This window comes from Apodemus sylvaticus, chromosome 12 (genome assembly GCF_947179515.1).
Source record: "Apodemus sylvaticus chromosome 12, mApoSyl1.1, whole genome shotgun sequence".
NCBI lineage: Eukaryota > Metazoa > Chordata > Mammalia > Rodentia > Muridae > Apodemus > Apodemus sylvaticus.
In genome coordinates, this window is record NC_067483.1 from 34,073,045 (window position 1) to 34,093,959 (window position 20,915).

At 48.6% G+C, this 20,915-nt stretch overlaps 1 protein-coding gene across 2 annotated transcripts in view; it reads right to left on the reverse strand.

Annotated features, from left to right (window-relative positions):
- Nucleotides 1–449: 449 nt before the first annotated feature.
- Nucleotides 450–20,915, reverse strand: part of Tmem163 (transmembrane protein 163) — a 184,650-nt gene continuing 164,184 nt past the window's right edge. The window contains exons 6-8 of one of the 2 annotated variants that reach the window (XM_052200709.1): nt 11,214–11,325; nt 5,801–5,942; nt 450–1,238 (exon numbers count right to left, since the gene is read on the reverse strand). In XM_052200709.1, the coding sequence (XP_052056669.1) occupies nt 1,178–1,238; nt 5,801–5,942; nt 11,214–11,325 (315 nt within the window). In that variant the 3' untranslated portion in view covers nt 450–1,177. Of the gene's footprint in view, nt 1,239–5,800; nt 5,943–8,828; nt 10,438–11,213; nt 11,326–20,915 lie in introns of those variants that run through there. The other variant, XM_052200710.1, reaches the window with a different exon arrangement.

A 20,915-nucleotide genomic window follows, 5' to 3' on the forward strand; every position in this document is an offset into this window, starting at 1 on the left:
ACACTGGGAAAACGAGATAGATTCCCAAGACCCACAGGCTAGCTGAACCAGCAAGCCGTAGTTTGGGTGAGGAACTGTTTCATAAACAACTGGATAAGTGAGTAAGTAAATAAATAAATAGGCTCCACATGTGAACACACAGAGGAAAGAGGAGAGAGAGACAGCCTGCCCACAATATGTACTCCCTACATGTTGGGACGCACGCCAACAGCTCTCAAACACAACCTCCCCATACCGTACAAATGGTAGCGGTCTTTATTGGCCTGACATGGCTGCCCGTGTGGGCAGCACTGTGAGAACTACAGAACGCGGCAGAATGGGGGGACGTGTCTACAGCACTTATATCTAATGTCACACAAACTGAGGACACCTTGTTCCTTCTGAAGGAGGGACCCACATCTCACAGACTGAGGGACTATGACCAGCATATAGAGATATGCAGATTCAGGTGATGATCATAATTATTTATTACAAATAAATGTATAGAGTTTCACATCTCTCAAAACTGGTTCCTGGGTTTTTTTTTTTTTTTTACAGATGTGCAGGTTCTGAACGTGAAAGAGAGGGCCGTGTGCTTACGTGTGCCTACGTAGTTTGTCCATGCAAAGCTCATGTCACTAAACACTTTAGAAAATAGAGTGGTCTCCTCTTGAACAAATCTGTTTAGTGTTGGGATTAGTAAAAGTGTATGAAACGGGTTGGTAGGAGTTAGGAAGTGCTTTACTGATGGCATCCGCTAGGAGACGAGAGAGTGACTCTAGAGGAGCCTCAGCCACGTGTGTCAGGAGGGGGTGACCCAGTCAGTTACTATCTGGTTTTGGCTGACAGCGAGCACCACAGGTGACTTCCTGTCAAGCAGAGACCCTAGCCCGCTTCGAAGAACTGTTTGACTCCAAGAAATACAAAATGTCACTTCCGGCTCAAGATTGGGAAGCCTGGCAGCCCCTCCCATGGGCAACATCATCCTAACGTGTTTGATGGTGGGCGACTGGGTGAGGATGTAGGTCAGGTCCAGCCTCCGGCAGACCCTCCCCATGGTGACAGACTCTATGAACGAAAACTTCCCCAAATGAAACTGGATGTGCGGTTGAGTGCTGGCACCATCTGCCTTCGTGGAAACCTCTTGTCAAGTGACGCTCTTCCCGGGGGGCAGTCCCTGCCACCCTTCCTGCTGCCTTCACTCGAACATTTCATAATGACGTGTCTGTCTCACTCTGGGCACCATGTCGATGAGGAGCCTGCGGAAACAGAGAGCAAAAGGCTCACTTCAGCACCAGGATAGCTTGGGGAAACTGAGCTGTTAGTGTATGTGTGTTGGTGTGTACCTTGTTGTTTGCAGATGCAGGCGGGCAGGCACACATGTTTGTCGGGGAGGGATGCTGTGGAAACCAGATAACTGTGCCCATCTTTCCTTAAGAGTTGTCCACCTTGATTTTCTGAGACAGGGTCTCTCGCTTACACCAGGAACTCACCAAATAAGCTAGGCTGGCTGTCTGTTCCAAATTACACTTACCAAAACTAGTGGCTAGCATGCCCCAGGGGCTTCCTGTCTCAGCCTCTCCAGCCTTGGAATTATATGTGTGCACTTACCTGGCTTCTTTTTTTAATGTGGATTACAGGGATCAAATTCAAACAACTGTGCTTTTCCGCGTGAGCTACCCCCAAGTCTTAGCCGTGACTTTGTCTGCCCATATACCACACCACTGTCTCTTTAAAGAGCATACATCTCAATGGCTTCCTGTATGTACGTGAAGCTGTGTGGTCGTCCACACCATCTTAATTCCAGAATAATTTTATCATCCCCCATGCACACTAATAGACACTCCCATTTTTCTTTCACACCTTTCTCCAGACAGCCAGTGTTCTACTTTGTGACTCTGAGTGCATCCTGGAAATTTCATATAAAGATCCATATAGCCTCTTGCATAAAAACATATTCATTTGGCACATAAGGAATCCATCTACATTGTAAGGTATATCGACACTTCACTTATTTGAATGGCTGAATAATAGTTCACTGAATGGATATACCATATCTATCCCTTTATCAGCCAATGGTGGGCAGGGGGCTCTACTCATGTGTATATGAACAGTGCTCTGTATATATGACAGAGCTGCTATGAGGGTGCATATAGAGGTTTTGGCATTTATGTCTATCTGCAAGTTTGGTTTTGTTTTTTGTTTGTTTTATTACTTTAGAGTTACATAACATAGAGGGAAATCATTGGGCCAAATAGTAGCTGCATGCTTACCATTGAGACACTGCTAAGTTCTTTTCCAAAGCAGCACCACATATCTGCGTGCTCCCAGTCCTTGCCAATACTTGTAACTGTCTCTAGTTTGCAGACACTATGTAATGGAAGCCAGAAAGCACTTAACTTTTAAAAGCACAGCACCTTGACAGGAATGATGCTCCTGCCAGTGTGCTATTTCTTCAGTAAGAGTGAAGCCCAAGCCAAGATGGCTTTGCCCTCACTCCAGGGTGGCCCTTTGCATGGAGTCGGGCCATTTCCCATTTTGTTTAGTGTGTGTGTGTGTATCTGTGTGTGTGTGTGTGTACAACATGCCACAGGACAACTATGTAGGTCAGTTCTCTCCTACCTTCAACCATATGGGTCCTGAGGATTAACTCTGGGTCATCAGGTTTGGCCACAAGCACCATTACCTATGGAGCTATCTCACAGGCCCCAGGAGTGGTCCCTTTTGTAAAGTCTAGTGTTGCCTCAGCCTGGGCCTCCTCTGATTCCCAGGAGTACACATAGGCATCATGTGACAGGAAGGATGCTCAGATGACACTCACCTGGGCACCATGATGACCCTCATTATAGCACTCTGCAGATGAAGAGGGGAGGATCAGAGATTCAAGGTCAGCCTTGACTACATAGTGAGTTTGAGGCCAGCCTGGTCTACCTGACATCCTGTCAGAAAGAAGAAGAAGAAGTAGAAGAAATAGAAGAAGAAATGGAAGAAATAGAAATAGAAGAAGGAGAAGGAGGAGAGGAAGAGGAGGAGGAGGAAGAGGAGGAGGATGAGAAGAGGAGGAGGAAGAGGAGGAGGAAGAAGAAGAAGCAGAGGAGGGGAGGAGGAAGAGGAAGGGAGGAGGAGGAGGAGGAGGAGGAGAAGAAGAAGAAGAAGAAGAAGAAGAAGAAGAAGAAGAAGAAGAAGAAGAAGAAGAAGAAGAAGAAGAAAAAGAACTTTGATCCCACAGTACAGAGGAAGGAAAGGGACTATTAACTGGATAAAAAGAAGAAGAAAGAAGTAAATGAGTGTCTGGAGTGTAAAATCCCTAGGTCTCCTCCCAGAGGCCCAGCTTCTAGATGGCATTGTACACAGAAGGCTGTGTCCCATGCACAGCTTTTTCCTATCTCTCAAAAAAGATCAGTGCTGTGCAACATGTCCTCTGAACATAACAACGCCCACCATCTTAGTCAAGGTGGCTCCAATGACCCATAGGCATCCTCCCAGAGCTGGTCTGTTGGCATTCCCTCTGAGGAGGATGGGATAGGGAGATGGGCCATCAGACTCTCCCCTGAGACTCCAGCCACACACTATCCTACCCACACCTCCTGACCAGCTGCAGCTAACTCTGCCCCAGCAGGTCCCATGGTCTCAGGAACTGCTAGAGTACATAGAGTGTGGAAGACTAACTGCCAACTATCCCATAGATACAGTGTCTGTAGATGATGAGGAGATCATCATCTAGAGCAGGAAGTCAGTCATCATCTAGAGCAGGGAGTCATCATCTAGAGCAGGAAGTCAGTCATCTACAGCAGGGAGTCGTCATCTACAGCAGGGAGTCATCATCTACAGCAGGAAGTCAGTCATCTACAGCAGGGAGTCGTCATCTACAGCAGGGAGTCACCATCTACAGCAGGGAGTCGTCATCTACAGCAGGGAGTCATCATCTACAGCAGGGAGTCACCATCTACAGCAGGAAGTCATCATCTACAGCAGGGAGTCATCATCTACAGAAGGAAGTTGTCATCTACAACAGAGAGTCTGTCGTCATCTACAGCAGGAAGTCAGTCATCATCTACAGCAGGGAGTCATCATCTACAGCAGGGAGTCGTCATCTACAGCAGGAAGTTGTCATCTACAGCAGGAAGTCATCATCTACAGCAGAAAGTCATCATCTACAGCAGGAAGTCAGTCATCTACAGCAGGGAGTCACCATCTACAGCAGGGAGTCGTCATCTACAGCAGGGAGTCACCATCTACAGCAGGAAGTCAGTCATCTACAGCAGGGAGTCATCATCTACAGCAGGGAGTCGTCATCTACAGCAGGAAGTCATCATCTACAGCAGGAAGTCAGTCATCTACAGCAGGGAGTCACCATCTACAGCAGGAAGTCATCATCTACAGCAGGGAGCCACCATCTACAACAGGGAATCAGTCATCATCTACAGAAGGAAGTCAGTCATCATCTAGATCAGGAAGTCATCATCTACAGCAGGAAGTCAGTCATCATCTACAGCAGGAAGTCAGTCATCATCTACAGCAGGGAGTCAGTCATCATCTACAGCAGGGAGTCAGTCATCATCTACAGCAGGGAGTCAGTCATCATCTACAGCAGGGAGTCAGTCATCATCTACAGCAGGGAGTCAGTCATCATCTACAGCAGGGAGTCAGTCATCATCTACAACAGGGAGCCACCATCTACAACAGGGAATCAGTCATCATCTACAGCAGGGAGTCAGTCATCATCTATAGCAGGGAGTCAGTCATCATCTACAGCAGGGAGTCAGTCATCATCTACAACAGGGAGCCACCATTTACAACAGGGAATCAGTCATCATCTACAGAAGGAAGTCAGTCATCATCTACATCAGGAAGTCATCATCTACAGCAGGGAGTCAGTCATCATCTACAGCAGGGAGTCAGTCATCATCTACAGAAGGAAGTCAGTCATCATCTACAGCAGGAAGTCATCATCTAGAGCAGGGAGTCATTATCTACAGCAGGAACTCAGCAACTACAGTAGGGAGTCATCATCTACAGTAGGGAGTCATCATCTACAGTAGGGAGTCATCATCTACAGTAGGGAGTCATCAACTACAGCAGGGTGAAGCATTTGGATGAGGAGGCTACATGTGTGTCACCCCCTGAGCCAGTCAGTTCGTTGGATGTTTTGTTTTGTCAACTCTACACAAACTAGAGTCCTCTAAGAAGGAAAATGCGTTGAGGAAAGGTCTCCATCAGATTAACCTGTAGGTAAGTGTGTGTGTGGGGGGGGGGGGGGTCATTTCTAGATTCATGATTAATGTGGGATGGTCCAGCCCACTGTAGACACGCCCTCCATCCTCGGAAGGTGGTTTGGTGATGTATACAAAAGCAGGCTGAGCAAGCCATGGGCAGCAAGTCAGCAAGCAGCATCCCTCCATGGTCTCTGCTTCAGTTCCTGCCTCTGGGTTTTCCTGCCCTGACCGCCCTCACTGATTAAATAAACCCTTTCCTCCCCGAGTTGCTTTTGGCCCTAGTGTCTATGACAGCAACGGGAAGCCAACCACACTCCTGTACATAGCCCTCCACCCCTCCTCCTGTACCTAAGCCCAACACCGTGCTCCACACTGGACATGGTGAGCTCGTTAAGATGGTCCATCTTTAGTGCCCTACTGGGGTGAAGACATAGTTTCTCACATCTCCCCAAGAAACGCAAATGTAACACTCATGTTCCTGGGCCATAGAGGAGTAAGACGTGAGACACTGGCTTCACTTCCCAACTGGAGACAGGGTGAGAGGAAAGGGGGTTTTCAGAGCATCTCTGCACCCTGGGTGATCCAAGATAAAAACAGAATCATACTTGACCCCGTAGGCGAAGATGGTGAGACCAATCAGGACACCGATGCTGCCATCCAGGTACCAGACTGCTGCGTTGTGTTTGAACACTTCCGCACTTAGAAGGATGGAGAAGCCCATCACTCCCCCAACAAGGGAGTTGAACCCTGCAAAACAAGAAGAGAGATCACACAGTGAGCTGAGGTAGGCATTTCGTAGTCTACACTGTGAGGACTACAGACCACAGCCAAGTTCATCGGGCCTTCGTTCTGTGGAAGGAATCTGCACACACACACACACACACACACACACACACACACACACACACACTGCTATTGATTTGTTCATTCTGAGTTAACCCTCAATCTAGGTGCCATTCACACAGCTAGTTCAGGAGGAATTTGAGGTTCAGTGTCCTTAGGGTAGGGGAACCCCTGGCCACTACACACAGGGAGCAGCAAAGATAACGGGGAAAAAAAACTAGAGCCCAAGGGAAAAACTAAATGGAATGACCCCGCTGCCCTTGCTTCCTCTGCCTGTACAATCATCCTGCTAGAAATGAGATAGAAGGCAGATCTCCATCTCCAGAGAGAGGCCGTGTACCTACTCTCTCCTCAGACTGCAGGTTCTCTGAATAAATCAGTTTAAGGATTTATTTCTATAGGCTAGGGACAAACCTCAAGTGGCCCCCAGCCCCAGCATCGATGCCAAACCAGGCATAGCGGCATGGGTCTGAGTCTGTGGTCTTGGCATTCCTATAGCAAGAGGGAAGGTAGAAACATAATCCCTTAAACCTACAGGAAGCCCTCCTTGTCAGGGCCTTCCCGAGGATGCAGCTTCCCACACACACCCCAGTAGAAGCTGCAGCGCCCACATGTCTGTCCTCGGCCACACCCACCTCCTCATCCTCAAGTGTTTCTCTCCACAGGTCTTTCCTCCCCAGTGGATTTTTTGGTTACTTTTATTTTACCATCTCTCCTCCACTAGAAGCCTACGCTGGGGACAGAAGCATTGTTCCTTTCCTTGCCGCCACGCCCTCATGTCCCAGAACAGGGTGCTGATGTTGCTGGAGTAATTAATGAATTATCACAGAAGAGGGAGGGGGGAAGCGAGTGTGAGGCAGGACCTTAGCTATTCTCAGAGAGGAGGCCTGGCCTCGCTGCCGGCTCTGAAAAGGAGAGGAGCAGAAGTTCTCCATTTAGCCGCTAGATGTCCACATAGTTCCACTGAACCAGCCCTCGGGCGGTCAGCACCACGGACAGTTCCGTGCGGCCCCTTCTTTGCCTGGTTCCTGATGGCTTCTCTTTCATAAACACAGGGACGTGTGTGTGTGTGTGTGTGTGTGTGTGTGTGTGTGTGTGTGTGTGTGTGTGTGTGTGCGCGCGCGCGCGCGCGTGTGTCTGTCTGGGTGTGTCTGTGTGTGTCTGTCTGTGTCTGTGTGTGTGTCTGTGTGTGTGTGTCTGTGTGTGTGTGTCTGTGTGTGTGTCTGTCTGTCTGTGTCTGTGTGTGTGTCTGTCTGTGAACACAGAATAATGAAGCTATTCACTTTAAATGAAATGAAGAAACATAATTTTAGAAGTAATGGTTCTCATAGAATCTTTATTAGTTTATTCTGTGTGTCTGTGTGTGTGTCTGTGTCTGTGTGTGTCCGTGTGTCTGTGTCTGTTTCTGTGTGTCTGTGTTTGTGTGTCTGTGTGTCTGTGTCTGTGTGTGTCTGTGTGTCTCTGTGTGTCTCTGTGTGTCTCTGTGTGTGTCTGTGTGTCTCTGTGTGTCTCTCTGTGTGTGTGCCCACACACCAGATAGACAAAAACAGAGAGACAGAGAGAAACAGAAAGACAGAGTCAGAGACAGAGACGGAGAAAAGGCCACTATCAGTTGTCACTCAAATATCACATTCTCTGCTGTTTTTCAAGTCCAGGTTACTGAACCTGAAGCAGGCTGGTCTGTGCTAGTCTGCCTGTGCCTGGGCTGGGATCACAGGCAAGCATCACTGCTATGTCAAGGTTTTCTTCCAGTTGGATTCGGGAGATGAGACCTGGGTCCTGAGGGGGCTGGAGCCCCACTACACACACACACACCAGTCTCGAGCCGAGGAATCGATCCTGCAGGTCGTTTGACGGCACAGAATGGCTGGAGCTGTGTTAGCTGGAGATACCGCTGGCCTGACTCTAAGGATGACTATACTGAAATCTGTGTAATTCATGTCGTCAGATCCGTGTAGAGCATTTGGATCGGGTTTTTCAGAGGTTCTGGGTGTTTTAGGCTGGGTGGGAATGAGAGCCTACTGGGGGTTCCCTGGGTCCTCCAGCTTGTCGGCCTTTACTTGGGACTCTGCCAGGGCCACCTTTGGCACACTTCTGCCTTACTTTTACTAGTCACTTGTTGCTCAGGGTTACTTCGCTTTACCCTTGTAGCCCAGGCTGTCCTCATAATCTTGTAGCCCAGGCTGTCCCCATACTCACCCAAGGTGATCTTGAATTCACTCTGTACTCCTCCAGAGTGCTGGGATTCTAGGTGTGCACCACTGTGCCCGATTCTCTTGGTCCCCAGATGCTGACTCATTCAGGCAAGCACGCTCTACCAACAGAGCTTCCTTCCTGACTCCATCCCGGGGGCACGCTTGCATGTTTGCTGACTGTCTAGAGGAATAAACCAACTGGGCCACGACCAACTAAGAATCATGAAGACGCCTGTCGCCTCCCCACGACACCGCCGTCCACCAGCTGCCGTCCCTCTCCCCTGAAGACCTGCTTCTTAGATGTAAAGACACCTAACATGTACACCACACACACACACACACACACACACACACACACACACACACACACAAGACCTGAGTGGCTAAACCAGTGGTGCCCACAGGGCTCCAATTCAGGATGCATCAACCCACGGGAACAGGTATGCTGTGGGGTTATAATCTAAGAGGTCTCTAGACTCTTACTTTTTGGAAGCAAAGGTTCTTGGCTCTGCCTCAGACAGAGGAAGAGCTGCATGCAAGACAAATGAAAAGAAAATGTGGGTGGGGTGAGAAGAGAGAGAAGCCCCTCCCCAGGCAACTGGATAAATCAGTGGTTCTCGTCCTTCCTAATCCCGCAACCCTTTACCACAGACCCTGGTGACTGCCCCCTCTAACATAAAATTATTTTTTGCTGCTGCTTCATAACTGTAATTTTACTACTGTTATGAGCCATCATGTAAATCTTTTATATGTAGGAGAACTGATGCATGACCCCTCCTGTGGGGTCCTCTTGACTCACAGGTTAAGAACCAGTGGGCGAAAGCCTCTCACCAGCAGAAAAGCAAGAATCTCAGTATAACTAACAGGTGTTAAGGCTCCTCTCTCCCTTCTTAGCCATGAGCTTGGAAGTTCCGGGCACCTCACCGCACACCCCATTACCAGGGAAAGGACGTGTGCGGTGCCCTGAGATACTCAGCACAAGGGTGTGGACCAGAGGTTCAGCGAAGCCTAAACACGGATCTCAGTATCAAATAGTTCTGAGGTTAAGGGGAAACCACGCCCACGGGCACAAAGCACCTCAGTCCAGGGAGATGAGGGGATGCTCTGTGATGGTCCCTGTCACCTTGACACAGTCTAGCATCCATGGGCAAGGGAGTCTCCATGAGGGGTGGTCTGGACCAGGTTGCCCTGTGGGTTCGTGGAGAATTGTTCCTAGTGACTTAATTCTTATGAGAAGAGTACACGAAAGGGCATGGCACCATTCCCTGGATTCGGACACTTGGCTGCAGAGAGTAGAGAAAGCTGGGTCGCTCGCTCATGAGCGCGCATGCGTCCATGTAGAGAAAGCTGGTCGCTCTCTAACAAGCGCGCATGCGTTCATTCCCTCTGCCCTTGACGTTGCATGTGTGGTGAACTGCTACAGATCCCTGCCTTGACTTCCCGGAGACGACGTTGGAAGTATAAGCCAGATAACCTTTCTCCCCTAAGTTGGCTTTTGTCTGGATATTTTATCACAGCCATAGTCTTCCTGATCATGGGTGGTTCTGGGGGACTGTGGCAGGCCACAGGCAAGCCTCAGGCTTCCTCACAGCGGAGGTGGGGACAGCCGACGGCATAGAGCCACCAGACCTCTGTAAGGCAGTAGAGCTTAGGAGACTAACGTGCCCACCTTGACAATGACCGTGAAACTTCATGTGCTGTCCTTACCCCAGGAGCCCAGCCAGTGGTTTTCACTACACTAGGACACCTCCCCCAGACACCAGGTGGTGAAACCTGGATGAGGCAGGCACAGAACCCATAGCTTAGAGACACCAAGGCTCTACCAGTCCCTGTGTTGATCTCATTTAAGAACTTGAGCCACAGCTATGTCCCTCAGAGAAAGATTCTGTCTCAACCTCCAATCCATTCTGACTGGTGTTTGAGGCAGGGTCTCATGTAGCCTGTACTGGCCCTTGAACTATGAAGCCAAGGATAACCTTGAATTTATGGTCCTCCTGCCTCCGCCTTTCTAGTGCTGGGATGGCAGACAGGTGTGCACCCCTACACCCGGATGATCTCTACCGAGGTTCAACCCCCAAGCCTTGTGCATGCTAGATGCTTAAGCACTCTAGAAACTGGGTTACATCACCAGCTCCAGCTCGGTCCTTCATAGAATAAAAGGCCAGGTGTGGCGGCATACAGCTGTAATCCCAATGCACAGATGTCTAAAACAGGAGGAAAGAAAGTGCAGGGTCAGCCTGAGCTACATGCAAGGAAGCTTTGTCTCAGGAAACCAAAAGGAGCCCAGCCATTTCTGCTCTATTTTATGTTAGCTAACACAGGGTGTCTGTAGTGGCTATTCCTGGTTGTCAACTTGACTCTATCTGGAATGAACTACAATCAAGAATTGGAAGGCTCACCTATGATCCTAATCCGGAAACTCAGAGATACAAATTTTTGGCCTGGATCTTGGCATGGAGATCTTGAAGCATAGTGCCTTTGAATTCCAGAAGATTAAGACAAAGAGATCTCCGAGTTCAAGGTCATCTGGGATTCAAGGCGTGGTGGCACATGCCTTTAATCTGGGTCACACCCTCTGCTGGAGACCTACATAAGGACATTGGAAGAAGGAAGACTCAGTCTTTCTTCTTCACCTGCTTGCCTTGTGGGACTGAGCAACTGCTAGATCCTTGGACTTCCATCCACAGCTGCTGCTAACCATTGTTGGGAGTTGGACTACAATCTGTAAGTCATCGACAAATTCCCTAACTATATGGAGATTACCCATACATTCTGTGACTCTAGAGAACCCTGACTAATACCGTGGTAGACACCAGCTCCAAGTATCATGAAGTAAGTTCAGTTTGGGGAATGGGAGTGAGGATGGATGGGCCCTCATTGTTGAGTTCATCTGCAAGACCTCAGCATCTAGCAGCATCCAGGCAGGACCTTTCCCGTCTCTGAGCTCCGTCCTCAGACGGTGTATGTCTGTACCACTCACCGTCCGTGATGAGAGCCCTGCTTGTTAGGACCTTCCCCAGCATAAACTTCAGCACAGCCAGGACACTGCAAAGGATCCCACTTAAAATGGAGACGCTGAACAAGAAATCATCCTAGAAGAGAGCAGTCCAGAGTTTGACACGTTATCCCTTGCTAGAACAATCATCCCGAGACCCCTTACACAACCGCCTGCTTTGTGCCAGGTGCAGCTAGCCAGTCAGGCAATCCACCACTAGGTGGCGGTAATACTGCCGGTGTTCGCCCTGTTCAACTGGAGTTAAGATCATTAAAAGCAGCCAGACTAATATTTACAAAGCCATTATGTATTCCCTCTATTCTTACTATTCTGCTAAAACACAGCAATCATTGATTGTCAACAGGGTTGGTGATAATGCCAAGAATGATTTCTAAGAGGTGTTCTACTGATAATTCACAAAGCAGCCAATTGAGAATTTTAGGGCCACATCACTACCCAAGAATCCTTTCTCACAGAACCATCTGGATTAGCCATGGGATCATGTATAGCTGGAGATACTTAAAACACTGTGGGTTTTTTTTTTCATTCACACAATTGAGATTTCAAAGATAGTCTTCAAGGTGAGAAAAAATGGTGCCTAAAAATAGTCCACTGTTGACGTGATTTTAACACTGCCTGTAGGTGCTGCATTAACGTTTGCAAGCAAATGGGTGAGTCACTTGTGCGAAGATGGCGTCTTCATTGCTATCTCCTGACATCAGGCCCCTTGGGATCTCTTTTGTGTTCCCACACGCTGCCTGGCGCTGCTCCCCCGAGACACAGCCTCCAGGTTCTCCCGAATTAAAATGCACCTGCCAGCAGAAATCCAACACGGTAGCAGATATCCATGGAGAAATAGGATCTTCCTAAAGCATTTTATTAATAAATTTGCTGTCCCAGTGACAGATGCAGGAACAAAGGAGACAGCTTGGTTTGCCAGGCCTAAAACTAAGCTAAATCGTTTAGAAAAATCACCTCCCTGGACTTGTGGTTTCTGTACACAGCACCCACCAACAGCAGGGCAGCTCTGACAGCATGCGCTCACAGATTCCCATCCACACTGACCATCTAGGAAAGTCAGCCAGCCCCGGGTCGCCAGCTCTCCTTGAACCTGAGTTGATCCTAGAGACCCAAAACTAGCAGATACAGCATAAGGAAAGGGAAACTGAGGCAGCTGAGATTGCTCAGTGGGTGATGGTGCTTGCTGCCAGGTCTGCTGATGTGACTCAATCCCTGGGACTCACTTGATGAAAGAAGGGAACCGACTATCCAGAGATGCCCTTGGCTTCCATCCATGCTGTGGCAAGTGTGCATGCATCCTGCACACGCGCACGCGAGCGTGCGCAAACACACACACACACACTACATTTTATTACATTAAGTTAAAGTGGGGAAATGGCAACCAAACACCACCTATCCAGGTCATCAAAGTTAACATCTCCACCGTAAGCTGTGCCAATACCACGTGTCCTGTGAGGGGATGGGGCTGTGCCTCTATTGTGACTTCACCCCCCAAATAACCCATGGCCTCCATTTAATGGGAAGACTACCAAACAAGCCCAAACTAAAATACAGCTTACAGAACACCTGATCTTTGTTCCTCGTAAGCATCAAGGTCTCTAGAGGCATGAGTACTTCTGGAACCTGTCACCAACTGATCACTGGGGAGGCAAGATAATTATATACAGCATGGAACTCAGGGTTGGGTGTAGGTCAGGAACAAGAAGCATCGATGAGAACACTGGGCGATCAAAACTGAGTCCATTCGGTCTGTCTATAGTGCTATGACCCCCATCATGGGCATGCACACAGCGCTACTGTGAGATAGTTTGGAGAACCTGATGGAGGATCTGACACCCTCTGTGCATAGTCAGACTCTCTGTGAATCTCCAGCATGGAGGGGGGCACTGGGGAGATGGCTCAGCTGATGAGGTGTTAACCTCTCATGTGTGAGGGTCTGAGCTTAATCTCCAGAACCAACATTTAAAAGGCCAGATGTGATGCAGTCCCAGTGCTGGAGAGGAGGAGACATGATTCACCGACCCACCTGTCTCCAGGGGTCCCCTGGGGCTCGCTGGCCAGCCAGACTACACTATCCAAAGACCCAGACCAGAAAGAGACCTTAGACGGCTTCTGAGAAGTGAAATCTCTGGCCTCTACTCTCTCTCTCTCTCTCTCTCTCTCTCTCTCTCTCTCTCTCTCTCTCTCTCTCTCTGTACACCTACACACATATGAACACATACAAACCCTCATATGCATACACCAAAACTACATACACTGATCTAAAACATTCTCAACTTTGTAAATGTTTTCAATCAATCAACCACACAGAACTGTCCCCTCTTGATACTTGTCCACACCAGGACACAGAGAAGTCAGCCGTAGCTGAACCAGGAAGCTAATCCTCTCAGGACACCAAAGCTTTTGGTCCCTTGATCATGCTTTTCTGACTCCAGATGAGCAAACATCTAGGTTCCATTGTTAGTAAGCCACCCTAAGATGTTTTATTTGTTCTATGTGTGTAGGTATTTTCTCTGTAGGTGGATCTGTGTACCATGCGTATGCCAAGTATTTGCAGAGACCAGAGTGGATACTGAATCCCCAGAACTGGAGTTAGAGATGGTTGTAAGTCACTATATGGGTCCTGGGGACTGAAGCCAGGGCCTCTGATGATCACTGTATATAATTATCTTGCCTTCCCAGTGATCAGATGAATCCATGCTGGAGATTCACAGAGAGTCTGACTATGCGCATAGAGTCTCGTCTCCCCCATCAGGTTCCCCATACTATCTCATGCATCCCCATGATGGGGGTCATAGCACTATAGACAGACCGAATGGACTCAGTTTTGATTGCCCAGTTTTCTCATCGATGCTTCTTGTTCCTGACCTACACCCAACCCTGAGTTCCATGCTGTATATAATTTCTCTTGCCTCTCTGCTGATTCATTTTTATTGTCAACTTGATGCAACCTAGAGTTGCCAGAGAAGAGGGAATCTTCATGGGGATGCATGAGATAGTATGGGGAACCTGACGGGGGAGCCGACACCCTATGCACATAGTCAGACTCTCTGTTTTATCTCAGAGTGTTTTATCTCAGTGACAGAAATCAAGTTAGGATAGTGCCTGACCCTTGATGAAGGGCATCTTAGAAGCCACCTCATCAGTTCTCAAATGCCTCTTGTCCTCCAAATTGTATGTTCCAGGGGCTGTTGATCAGTCCGTGTGAGCGGCATGTCTGTGTGAAGAGCTAATACTTGGCAGACTCTAATTTTCCAACTTCATTGGTCCCAAAGTGTGAAAAACAACACTTTTCACTTGGAAGGACAAACATCCGGTAGAGGAATCCAAGAACTCAGCAGATTCCAGTGTCTACAAACATGTTTCAGCTGGGTGGGAGCGTGGTCTGCAATGTCTTCACCTTGCAAGCATGAGGCTGTGGTTTTCATGCCCAGAACCCATATGAAAAAGCATCGTGGTGTGTGCTTGGAATCCCAGTGCTGAGGAGGTGGAGGCAGGTGGGTCCTGGGCACTCACTGGCCAGTTAGCCTAGCCTAACAGGTGAGTTGCTGGTTCAGTGAGAGACTCTGCCTCAAAAGTTAAGGGGAGCAATTGTCCTCTGTCTTCTGCTCATACTCACACGGGTGCACACCACACACAAACATGCACGCAAACATGGTCATCCAAAGCCTCACAGCTACATTCTGGTCCACACCAAGATTAGCCCCAAGAACCAGGAGCACAATCTGAGTTCCAGATTTGACAACACTGGAGGAGACAGCTTCCTTCCTGAAGTGTGTGTATGAGGGGAGTGGGGGGGTGGACTCTTGACCTCACACAGCAACAGAACTTGACCCAGGGCTGTGGGTCAACCACTTCATACTGCAGGGAGAAACCAGACTTGGGGCAGAGAGAGAGAGAGAGAGAGAGAGAGAGAGAGAGAGAGAGAGAGATCTCAACCTACTGGCACAAAGCTTTTCTGAGTTCAGTCTGCCCAGTCTCCCTCACAGTCTAACAAAGGCTACCCACCCCTTCCAATTCTTTCAGCCTTTCAGCCCAGACGGAAAGGCTGGGAAGACTACAGGCCTTGTTTTAAGACTCAAAGGCAATTAGGGGAGAGCTGATAAAACTTGAGCTTAGGTGAGAGTCCTGGTGCTGATGTGTGACATCTGCTATTGCCTAGGGACCCTGTTAGCCAGACCAGGCACTCCAGTTAGCTCCCCCCCCCCCCCGAAGATTCAGGAGCTCCTGAGTCACCTCAACTGATAGTCTACTGGCTGGTATATCAAAGTCCCTAAGAGATAGGATGCTCTCCATTCCATATCAGATCAAATAAAAACAAAACAAAACAAAAAACCACAAGCCCAGCCAACACTAAGGTATGGAGCTGACATCCACCTGTTATTCTAATTCTGCTGCAGCCGTGCAGACCGCCTGGCCCCAGGGCCTTTGCATAGCCTCATCCCACTGCCTGGAGTGTCAGTGCATCTGCATAGACCTACACTGTCCCTTCCTTGCTCTCTGGAAAAATCTCTGGAAAAAAGGCGACATTGATACCCTTGGCATTGTCAAATGATTTTGTTATTGTTTTGAATTTTTCTGTTTTGTTTTTAGTTTTTCCAAGACAGGGTTTGTCTGTGTAGCCCTGACTGTCCTGGAACCTGCTCTGTAGACCAGGTTGGCTTTGAGCTCACAGAGATCCTCATGTCTCTGCCTCCCAAGTGCAGGGATCAAAGGCGCGCACTATCACTGCGGGGCTGTTTTGGCTGTGACTGTAGAGACAGGGACTGCAGCAGTCTAAGTGGACATATCCCCATAGGGTCGTGTGCTTGAACATTCTGGGCCCTGGCTGCTGGTTCTGTTTGGGAAGCTGTGGAATCTGACTTGCATCCTTGCTGGAGGAAATGGATGACCGGGAGGAAGCGTTTGGGTTTTACAGTCTTTTGGCCCTACTTTCTGTCTGCCCTCTGCTTCCTGGCTACAGACACAGCATGACAAGCCATCTCACACCCCTGCCTCTGTGTCTTTGACACTGTGATGGTCTGTGTCCCTCTCAAACTGTGAGCCCATGTAAGCCCTTCCCCCTTGAGCTGCTTCCTATCAGGTGTTTTGTCACAACAAGAAAATAACCAATATAGGGCCTCACAGTTTAGCCCAGGCTGGACCTAGAAGTCACACTATATAGCCTATGCTAGCCTGGAACTCACAATGTAGTCCAGGCTGGCTGGTAACTCACAATGTAGCCCAGGCTGGCTGGGAACTCACAATGTAGCCCAGGCTGGCTGGGAACTCACAATGTAGCCCAGGCTGGCTGGGAACTCATAATGTAGCCCAGGCTGGCTGGGAACTCACAATGTAGCCCAGGCTGGCTGGGAACTCATGAGGAACTCCCACTTACCACCTTGTTTCAGCCTCTTGGGTACGGGTATTATAGGCATAAACTGCCATGACCAATTACCCTGAAGTTATTTTTTTTATAATAATTTTCTCAAACACATTGGTTTACATTTAAAATCAGCTTGAATTTAAAATGAATGCAACTGCAAGCCCAGCCCCTCAGAGGCCTAACTACAGTTCCCACGTCTAATGGGCTCTTGGTTGTTACATCACAGAGAGTATTGCTGCACATCCACCCTCCACACGTGCCCATCACTAAGGTCTTACTGGACAGCACTTCTTAGAAACGTGGACTTTCCCCTTTGAACTTAAAGCAGCAGTGAGTTGCTAGTGAGCACAGACAGGTATAAGACAATGACTGCTGACCATGGTCAGAAAAATGACCAAAAAAAAAAAAAATTAACCAGATAGGACCTGTGGCTTAGAACTCAGCAAGTCACAGGACTGAGGGTCATGAGGTAATATTGTGCCTCCCAAATGTACCTAGTGACGAAGGTTTTCAAGCATTATTACTATTTTATTTTATTTTATTTTATTTTACTTTATCTTATTTTTCTGAGACAGGGTTCATATAGCCCAGGCTAGCCTCAAACTCGCTATAAAGCAAGGGATATCCCTGAACTCTAATCTTCCAGCTTCCAACTCCTGCACTGTCAGCAGGTGCCATCCTGTATGCTTTCTTATTGAGGTACAAGTGACGCACACTTAACACAAAGATGGCATGGCTTGCAAGCCGGCTTAGTGGGTGGTTGGCGCTTGCTGCCAAGCCAGACCTCTGAACTCATTCCCAGCCCCACGCGAGGAGGAGAGAGCTGACTCCTGTAAGCTATCCTCTGATCTCCAAACTCTCACGGTGACACATGCCCCACCCCACTTGAAAACTATTAAGATATAATAAAACATTTTAATATAGATATCAGAGATCGAGTCTTACTGTGTTAGTAGTAAAACATAAATATACCCACCACAATACCAGCCAGTTCCCTCTCACGCTCACTCAAGCCCCCACAACTGCTTTACGACTTCAAGCACATATGCTAACTTCTCCTACCCTTGGATTTTATACGGTGGGCCCCCCAGCACGCATGTTTCCATCAGAATTCTGTTATTATGTTTTTGCGGTTCATGCATGTCGCTGGGAGCCTCAGCGCCTTTTCCTGTGTGGTCCTGATGTTTGTTCTGACCTCCGCACTTTCCAAGAAGAAAGTTGGGGGTTTTGTTTTGGTTCTGCAAACTTTTGTTTTTTTGTAATTACAGCTATGCTGCTTGTGCTTACAGCATTTCCCCCCATTTAGGTTCCCAGTGGAGAAATTGTTACTTCAAGGAGCTAACAAATAGGAGGGCAGCTGAGAGGACCCGTGTAGGGAGTTCTCTAGAGGAATGATAGTGCGCATGTGTGGTTGATGAATCAGATTGGCTGCGGCCAGTCCAACGGTGACTCCACCTTTGTAAAGTTGGGAACCCAGGAGCTGCGCAGTCTGTGAGGCCGGGTGTCTCAGCAGTCCCTGTCTGGTGCTGAAGAGGCACCTGCAGGCCTCCTGAAGAGCTGCTGGTCTTCAGTCTACAGTGGAAAGCCGGAAGGACCATGGCAGGAGTAACAAGGGACAGATTCATTTAGCAGCAACAAGAGGAGGCTGGCGGGAGGCGGCACCACCCATTGTGAGACACGGTCCTTTGTCTCAGAATAAGACCCTTCCTGAAAATTCCCTCACAGACCCGCCCAAAGGACAATTCCAGATGCAATGAAGATTTACCCTCACAGGGTCTAACGCTGTCCCCTTATTTAGGAGACCAGAAGCAAAGGTCAGAGAGAATAGAGCAGAGGTGGAGGTCCGTCCAGTCAAAGAGTGAGATCCTGACCATCAGGATGTCTCCGTGAAACTGTGCCTCTTCCAACTTGGTGGCTAATATGAAACATCACCCCCTCTCACCATCCCTCCCTCCCAAGATCCCACCCATCAACACAGACAGGGTAAGGACATCTGATCGCATCTTCTCTGTGACTCTCATCCATTCCTATATGTCATATGACATGGTCAACCTTTGGACATCATAACACTGTCATTTACAAAGTCCAAGCAGAAAACCTGCACAATTGAGTTAAAAAGGAGGGTGGATGGGGAGAGAGAGGGGGGAGAAAGAGAGAGAGAAGAAAATTTGATAATGTTTTAAGTGACTGAAGAGTATTACATGGCCACATCCACAGGCTCAGGATGCGGCTCAGGCATGGGCTGCCGGCCACGCCAAGCAGTCATCTGCCTGCAGTGGTTTCTGATATCACGATGTCGAGTCTCTCTGCCGTCCCAGGCACCGCTCCCGGTTTCCCCAGACAGCTGCATCTCAGAGCGTTTGTATTCCTGCCACTGCTCACAGGAAAGCCTTGTGTCAAAATGAAATTATTTCAATAGTGTGTGTCAGTTGTCACCTCCCATGCAGGGTTTGTTCTTTATAGGAGGTGACAGTAACAGTTGCAACGCTGGGACACGATGAACTATAGCCACTGACATCAGACGGAGGCCGGATCTGCCGAGCCAACCCACCCTTCCTCTGTGGACCCCTGCTTTCCTGTTCATAGGATGTGAGGTGGTGAAGAGAGGACTCAGGAGGCGCTCTTGCTTATGCCTGCAAAAAGGCGTCCTTTGCCTTCCTAATGAGGACAGATTTCAAGCCGTTCTGACACTGTATGTGTCGGAGTGCCACCAGGGTGATGCTGGTGCCGGCTGAATAATGTATGAGAATCGATTTATGGCCCCAGGTGAAATTAAAACAGTCACTCTCATCTTCAGAACTTTTCGTCACCACCCTCCCCCGCCCCCTCAGATGTGTGGAAATCTCACCAAACACAAGTCTCATTCCCCCACCCCCACCCCAGCCCCACCCCCAGCGATTATATTGACAAATTACCCTGTGCTCCCAATCGAAGGCTTGGAAATTTGCAAGTTAGCATCAACCATTCGGAAGTCAGGATGTTAAACATTGATGCCTGGACTAGAGGGTAATAAATAGGAAACACTGGGGCTTAGTCGTGGCTTAAGACAGACAGGGCCATGCCAGCCCTGGCATTTTCTGGACAGGTTGATAGGTCCTGCTGAGTATAGCGAGGAGATGCCAGCTCTCTGGGGTCCATGGAACTGAGACGGATGCCAGGGTCAGGGGAAGCCTTGGAGAGAGGCACAGGCTGGCCAGCACAGGAGCTATGATCGCCTGAGGGTCCGGTAGGGCGTCTGAGAGCCTGGGCTGATAGCCTTCCCGTGCATCCTGGCTTCTGTCAAATGTGTCATCCATTGGACACATTGCTGTTTTCTCCTCTGAGAACGTGAATCTCTGGAACCAAGTACTCCGATCCCAGAGCGTTGCCATGGATGCGGGATGAGCACCAGGCTGGGTTCATGCCTTCCTTCCCTGGTGACTACCTGGCCACACCCTCCTCCCCAGATGATCACTTAAAGGCTCCTCTGGGGTTCCTAAAAAAGCACATACCCTGAGATGGCTAATCTGGATTGCCAGCCTTGATGGATTAAGAATCACCTAGGCGACACACCTCTGGGCTCGTATGTGAGGGGGCTTCTTGAGTGAGCTAACAAAAATAACCAATTATGCTGACATAAATTAATATATTTTAAAGTCTGCTCTAATAAGAAAAAAATAAAATAAAGAGATGTGGAGATTTATAAAAATTATAAATGGTTGCCTCTAGGAAAAACGTTATTTTGTACAACAATTAGCTATTGTGTGTGTGTGTGTGTGAGAGAGAGAGAGAGAGAGAGAGAGAGAGAGAGAGAGAGAGATCTAACTAGGATAAAAATGAGAAATGAGCCCGTCTTAGTGGCCTATTCTCATATTCTCAGCATTTGAAAGGTTGAGGCAGAAGGGTTATAAATTCCAGGCTACCCTGGGCTACACAGAGACACACTTCCCAACTCTCATCTTAAGCATTTAAAGAGAATACTTCAGGAGGGTTAAGTCTGGTCTGGCTGCCTCAGTCAGTATTCAACCCTGGAAAGTCAGCTGACCACAGACATCTACCGTGAGGTATCAGCTGAGGTGACCTTGGTGAGTCTATAGTCTGAAGCCACAAGGCTGGGCAGCTGGATGGTTAGACTTTACAGTTCCCCCTCTGTCTCTCCCTCTTTAAATTCCAAGACATAGGGAAACAAACCACCACGAAAAACAATGAATAAAGCTCCAAAATTCTACAGCAGTGTGCTAACTGTACACATCGGCATGAAGACAACCTGCTCAGGGGACCCTGGGTATGAGCCTGAACCCTGGCTGGAGATGCAGCTCCGT